Below are 7,152 nucleotides of genomic sequence, written 5' to 3'. Positions count from 1 at the left end.
TGACAAAGATCCCTGAACCCATGGTGGCGACCTGGTGGGGTCCCAGGTCCTTGGGCCATTAGCTCTGCAGGGGTCGTCGACATGCGAGGGGTCTCCAAGAGCACCGCTAGCACTGGTCCAGCTCTTGCCACGTGACCTCTGGGAACGGCCGGGCAGGAGTGACCATGCTCTTTCTAAGATGAGGAATCACAGTTCCAGAGAGGGGTCCCCAGCCTGCAGCTGGTACCAGAGGGCCTGTGGGACGCAAAGCATGTGCCCTTTTGTCCCTCCCTCACCTGGGGTCCCTTCTGTGTCACCAGCTGCAGGAATCCTCTGGAGACCCACTTCTGAGTTCAGCACTTGTCTTGCACCGTGCTCATGACAGGGACCACAAGACACTGCATGGACTGGGTCCACACCCCCTCCTCCAGCCTAGCTCACACCTGGCCCCTCGCTCTGCCTCTTTTTGGGGACTTCAGAGCTCTGTGCTGCTCCCACCTCATGGCCTTTGCCCAGACAGTTCCCTCTGCCTCCTTGACTTGTCTGATTGATCCCACTGAGACTTCAGTTTCAGGAAGAGCATCACTTCCTCAGACCAGGCTCTGCCCACCCAGGTTGGGCATCCCTCACTCTTGTGTTCACTGAAATCAATGGATTGATGGATTGCTTAGTTCTGAATCCTCTCTGCTCTGCAAGATCACGAGCTCTGAGAATTCAGGGTCCAGTAACGTCTTGTTTCATTGTGGTATTCCCAGAAAAATCCTAAGTTTTGTCACAAAATAGATACTCAGGAAATATTTGATGGATGGCAGTAATCTGCACCTTTTTAAAATTGGACAATATTGTCCAAAAATGGACAATATTCTATAAGTTTCAAGTGTACAGCATAGTGATTCCCAGTTTTTGTATTTTTCATCTGCACTTTGTGTAAGAAGGAAGCCAACTCTGGAGACACCTGTGGGCGGGATTGGGCCTCTGTGTGGTCCTTTTTCCACACACCTGCTAACAAGGGGCACGTCTGCCAGCCTCAGAGTCACCTCTGCTGTGGTGTCCCCACCACGCCTGCCCTGGGCAGAGGAAGGCCCTCCCTTTCCTTCACCACTTCGTGTTTTCAGAAGGGACGAATTTTACAGGCTTCGCCATCTTTGTAGTTCTTTGAGGCAGCTGTGTTGAGACTGTCAGGGCTGCCTGGAGTCAGCAAATGGCTTTGGGTTTCTGATCAGGGACCAGAAGGGTGACCCCTGGGAGGGCTTCAGTCTGATTCGGAGCCCAGGGCAGGGACAGGGGAGGTTGAAGTGTGACTGTGCCTAGCAGAGGTGAGAGGCGGAACCCAGTCATTCTTCAAATCAAAAGCTCAGCCCAGGTGCCTCTGTGTACCTTGTTTTGTTTTTTAAAACAGCCTCATTGAAATACTTTACGAACCATAAAGGTCACCCGTTTAAAGTGTAAAATTCCATAGCTTTTGGTACGTTTACAGAGTGGTGAAACCATCACCATAATCTTATTTTAAAACACTTAGAACCTTTCTATCACCCCAAAAAGAAACCCCTTCCTCATGAGCGGCCACTCCCTTTGCCCCCGTGCCCCCTCCCTGCCCTAGGTAACCACTAATCTGCCTTCCGTCTCTGTGGACATTTCCCATAATGGAATCGTATAGTATATATATGTATATTTCCCATAATGGAATCATATAGTATATATATGTATATTTCCCATAATGGAATCGTATAGTATATATATGTATATTTCACATAATGGAATCATATAGTATATATGTATATTTCCCATAATGGAATCGTATAGTATATATATGTATATTTCACATAATGAAATCATATAGTATATATGTATATTTCACATAATGGAATCATATAGTATATATATGTATATTTCCCATAATGGAATCATATAGTATATATATGTATATTTCACATAATGGAATCATATAGTATATATGTATATTTCACATAATGGAATCATATAGTATATATATGTGTATTTTTGTGTGTGTGTGTGTGGCTGGCTTCTTTCACTTGGAACACTTTCAAGGTTCACCCATATTGTAGCAGGTATCAGTATTTTATTCATTTTTATGGCTGAATAATGTTACATTGGATGGGTATACCACATTTTATTTATCCATTTATCATGGATAAATAAAGACCCCCGTGGGATCCTCCAGGCTGGGACGTGCGGACAGCAGCCTTCTGCACCCCTTGTGGGCCGGATCTTCCCAGGCCTCTAGACGGCCCTGGTCTGGGCGTGGATAACTTGGACGGCCTGAGTCTCTGCTGCAGGCAGTTCACCAGGCTTTTGTTTCTACTGATCAGTAGAGGTGGGGTCACTAATGTTTTTAAACCTCAAACTGTTTTTATTTTGGATCATTTCAAAGCCAGAGAAAAATATAATGACCAGCTCCACCTCTACCCGACTCAAATCAATATTGTGCCAACATATACGCTGAAGAACTAACATATTTGGTGGTCACCCTTGTCTTCTGTCCCTCACCTCCACGGGAACTCCTGGAGCAAATGCTAAGCCTTATGCTTTTCTATGCCTTTAAGCCCCGCCATACAGTTAGGGGGAGTGGGCGAATGGGTACAGCCGTGTAGACTGTCTGAAGGGACTCGAAATGGTTTTAGGTGGTACGTACACAGGCGAGGTATTAAGGGATGTTGGCGTCTACAGACAGTTCTTGTGTTCTTCGACCTCCCCAGACGCGGCAGGGAGGCTGCATTCCTATCGCTGGAGTGATGGTTTCCTTTAAAATGCATTTAAGGGCAGATTGATTTAAAGAAAAATCCTAAGTCCGTAGCAGTACAGGTTCTGAGTAGGGGAGGCCCTGAAGCGTAGGGGTGGGGGACAGACAGCTGGAAGACACTGTGGCCACCCCTGTCGCACGTGCCCCTGGGCTGCCATCCGCCCCCCGACCCACTGGTCCATCTCTGTATCTGCTGCTGGCCGGCCTACCTCAGGCCTCCTCATGCAGGCGTGGGACGTGCTGATGGCGTGGCTGGGGGCTTCCTGAGACCTGCCTGTGTTTGGGCGGGGACTCGGCACGGCTCTCGGGGACTGCCGGAGGACACACTTGGAGAGACCGTGGGCCGGGAGCCTCGGCCCTGCCTGTCCTGGCTTGTGACCCAGGCAGGTGCGCTTGCCTCTCTGAGTTGCCCTCACCTCTCAGGTGGAGGCTACAGTAGCTCACACCTCAGAGGTGCGTGAGGAAGAAATGATGCCCCCCTGCCCCAGAGCCAGATGTGTCACCATGCAGCACATTTTTATGTGGATAAAAAGTATTTAGTAAAATGTCCTACCGGTTTCCTCTTTGTTTCATGGTATGTGTTGACAACTGCAACGAAATAGTTTGGGGGGGTGACATGTATTGATTTATTGGTGGCCCATTCTCGGCTCTGTCCTCCCCGCCACTGAAAGACCCATTGGGGGTGTTTCTGCATCTGGATCCCCAGTCCGTGGCGTGATGCTCAGCACACACTGGACTCTACGGATTATTGGGAGGGAGGGAGGGAGGCTGGCTTTCTTTCTCTGAGGAGACTGCTGCTAAGAGCCCAAAGCTCCATGTGCAGTGAGGACCCACATTTCCCCACACCTCAGTGCTGTCCTTGGCCCTTCACTGGGGTTCACCCAACACCGCCAGGTGCTCCCCCTGCACCCCAGCCCTGCTTTAGGTGCTGGCCGGATACGAAGAAGCAGCCCCAGGAAGGTCCCCAGCCCCTGCCCAGCTTCAGGACCCCTGGCAGGCTCCTCTGAGCCCCGGTTGTTTTCATCACCCACAGTAGGGCTGAGAGCAGCACCCTCTACCTGGGGTGGCTTGAGGGGCTGAGACAGGATCCTGCCCATCGGAGCTTCTCTGCACAGCAAGGCCAGGGCTGGGCGCACCCTCCCCCCGCGTCCCTGTGGCCCTGCTACCTGAGGGTCTGGCCCCCTTCTTAGCCCAGGCTGTGTGACACAGCTCCCCTTTCTGTGTCCTTTACTGGGCTTTCCTCTTCTTCATTGCCCGAGCCTTAGCCGGAGGTGTGGGAGTGGCCTCTGTTTCTCCCACACCACCATCTAGAAGGGTTAGAATTGCTCATTAGCCCCTTGGGGGGCACTTCTGTAAGTGGCAGCCCTAGGCGGTGTCACCTCCCTTGCCTTGCCTGGTCTCATCAACTCCATCAAGGAATCTGGGGGAGGCCTCCCTGGAAGGTGCCAGGTGCCCCTCTGCCTCTCTCCTCCCCCGCGAGGGGCTGAGGGCCGGGGGGGGGGGGGGGGGGGGGAAGGAGGGCTGGGCAGTGGGGAGGAGGCTGTGGTGGGCGGGGACAGAGCTCCGGAGTGCCCCACCCCCCATCCCACGGTGGCCTCCAGATCCCCGAGAGAGGAAGGGCCCTGGAAACCTCTGCCTGAAGCTGCTGGGGAAATTAGGCCCTGACCTCCGAGGGAGGCACCCTCAGGGTTTCCTCCGGGGAGCCGGTGGAAGCGGGATGTGGAATCCTTGTTTCCAGAGAGCGGCTGCGGTGGGAGTGGGCGGTTCAGAACCCAGGATTCAGCCCTCTCCCTCGGGGCGGGCTGCGTGCAGTTCAGGTATTTGAGACCCCGCCCCATCCCCACGCTGGCTCTCGCTCCCCTCTCTCGTGACGTCAAGCTCCTCTCGCGGGGCATGATGGGAGAATCCTAATGTTTTCCAACAGATGCTCCAAGAACAGCTTTCAGATTAAAGCAATCGCCAGAGCAAAGATTCCTTTTTCCTTTTTTTTCCCCCGGGGGGGGGGGGGGGGGGTGGGGGGAGGGAGCGCCCCCAGAAATTCTCGGGCATCGCCCCCTGCCCCAAGCACGCAATAAACACTGACAAGAAAAAGTTTTTATTTCCTGGTTCAACTTTTTTTTTTTTTCCTGGAATATAGACTGAAGAATGGGAATAAACACGAATAAATAACAGAGCGAGGCCGCGCACGCCGGGATGCGCCTGGCTGCAGCCGCGAGGCTATTGTCTCACCGCCCTGAAGCCAGCCCCGGCCTTGCGTCCTCCGGCTTCTTCCCTTTCCCTGTCCTTTTTTATTTTCCTTTTTAAAAAGCCGCCCCCTCCAGTCCCCTGGCCAGTGACCTTGGCCTCCTCGGATGCTCTGATTACACGCGGCTCCCACCAACTTGCCCCCACGCCGGCCGGGCCCATGGCCGCGTCCGAGGACGGGAGCGGCTGCCTCGTGTCGCGGGGCCGCTCGCAGAGTGACCCCAGCGTCCTCACCGACTCCTCGGCCACGTCCTCCGCGGACGCCGGGGAGAACCCAGGTAACGGGGTGGGCGGGGGAGGGCGGGGAGGGCCGGGGCAGGGGGCGCTGGGTGCCAAGTCCCGGGCGCTGCTGCGCGCCTGGGCTGCATTTGCGGAGCCGCGGCAGGACCCGGTCGCTCAGGCTCCCCATAAGGCGGCGGAGCCCTTTGTCCGGGGAGGAGCCGGTTCCCCGGGTAGAGCCCGGCACTCCGCATCTGCCCTCCTTGCGGGTTGGTGGGATCTGCTGGCCCCTCCGAGGGGCTTCCCTTCTTTGGGTGCTGACCAGCTGGGGGCCGGGAGTCAGACCTGTGGCCGCCTCTACCAGCGCCGGCTCCGAGCTCTGCTTCCCTCCCCCGCGGCCCCAGCTCCGGTGGCCCAGGAGGCCCGGCTGGGGCATCCCCCGCCCGGGCAGGGCAGCGCTTATGCGGCCGCCGCGTAGAGGGGTTCCGCGGGGCGCCCAAGTCGGCGGGGCCTGGCGCACCTGGGCGCGCCCGCCCGCCTCCCGGGACAGGTGTGCTGGCAGAGCTGCCACTGGGAGATGAAGGGCATGCGTGCACCAGGACGGAGCCTGATTTCATTAAATTATATGGACTTCGTTCATTCCCCCACCCCCCGCGGCAGCGTCGATTGTTTAGGTGATAAATCCGGTCACAAAGGAGTCTATACGGCTTGATTGATTACTTTCCAAAGAGGAAGAAAGGCCTAATAAAGCAGGAGGGGGGTGGTGGGAGGTGGGCTGTGCGCCCCGTCACCATGGAGACGCAGGAAGCAAAGTGATCATTAAAAACCTTTCTCCACCAGAAGGCAATTTTCACTTCACAGGGAGAAGTCTGAGCTTCTGAAATGTAGGGTTCAAAAAAAGAATCAAAGCTGGTGTTTTGGTATCACGCCACAGGACTCCATTCGAATCTTAGAGAAGCACCATCCTGTCACAGGTTCTGTTTTGACAATAAGTTGCTCTTACCTTCCTTTGAGGATTGTCCCTCTCTAAATTCACTGACCCCAGATGGGGACTTGATCACGCTAAATGGTGGGCATCAAACTCCAGATACTCCCTGGGGCTGGGGTGAACCGGCTTTGTGGGGAGGGATTCCTTCACTCCGCTGGAACACAGAGGAGCTTCACTATTTAACTGCAAAGAAAGATGGGTTAAAAGGCAGCTCTGTGGGCGCCAGGGCCCAATCTGAAATTTTAAACAATAAACCCATGCAAGGCTTGTAAGATTTCCTTGTTAGGACTATTGACACTGTCATTTGGTCAAACTAAGGTACCCACCGGAGGAGATCCCTGGCTTTTTTTTTATATCTGGGAGGGCAAGTTAATTTCCTTGGAGTTTCAAGCAGAGGTAGCTCTTTGCAGACCCTTAAGGCTTTAATTAATACATTTATTAGAAATCTGGGATTAAGCCCTCAGCACTCCATGATGGATTGGTTTTCTCTGTGTTGGAGATGCACATCCATGATTGTTCCAATTATGGAAGTTGAGTGGCTCGTCATGAGAAAATCCTTTTCAGCTCCTTTTGTCTCCCTGGCAGTAAAAGGAAGCAAACTTGAAACAGGAATTATGGAGGATTTAGCTTTTTGGCTGTCTGTGAGTTGATGCCTCCGTGGGTGGGAACAGAGGGCTTGACAGGTGTCTTGTGCCGGTCCACCTGGGAGAGAGGTGGAAGGGCTTGGATGTCTGTGATTAAGTGATACCACGGGAGGCTGAAAGCCTGAGTTTGTCTCTGGTTCAGATGCTCAAAATGGGACCCAGCGAGCAGACGCCTGAGGTAAAAAAGTCTCTAGTAGGTATAATTCTGTGAGTGGTAGAACCTTACTAAAAAGCAAAAATCAGTGAAGTATTTAAGGATTGTGTTAAGCACAGGAGTTCACGGTAGAAAGAGATTCAGAATCTTCAAGTTGGAAGCG

The 7,152-nt window shown here is 53.6% G+C and overlaps 1 protein-coding gene across 1 annotated transcript in view; it reads left to right on the top strand.

The window, feature by feature from the left end:
- The first annotated feature begins 4,684 nt into the window (after positions 1-4,684).
- The window catches only part of PHACTR3 (phosphatase and actin regulator 3), a 218,530-nt gene continuing 216,062 nt past the window's right edge, over positions 4,685-7,152 (top strand). The window contains exon 1 of the mRNA XM_029220901.1: positions 4,685-5,262. Within this exon, the coding sequence (XP_029076734.1) occupies positions 5,145-5,262 (118 nt within the window). The 5' untranslated portion in view covers positions 4,685-5,144. The remainder of the gene's footprint in view (positions 5,263-7,152) is intronic.

Source organism: Monodon monoceros, unplaced genomic scaffold (genome assembly GCF_005190385.1).
Source record: "Monodon monoceros isolate NGI ecotype Baffin Bay Population unplaced genomic scaffold, NGI_Narwhal_1 Super_Scaffold_13, whole genome shotgun sequence".
Lineage (NCBI taxonomy): Eukaryota > Metazoa > Chordata > Mammalia > Artiodactyla > Monodontidae > Monodon > Monodon monoceros.
This window is presented reverse-complemented; position numbering and strand designations above follow the sequence as displayed.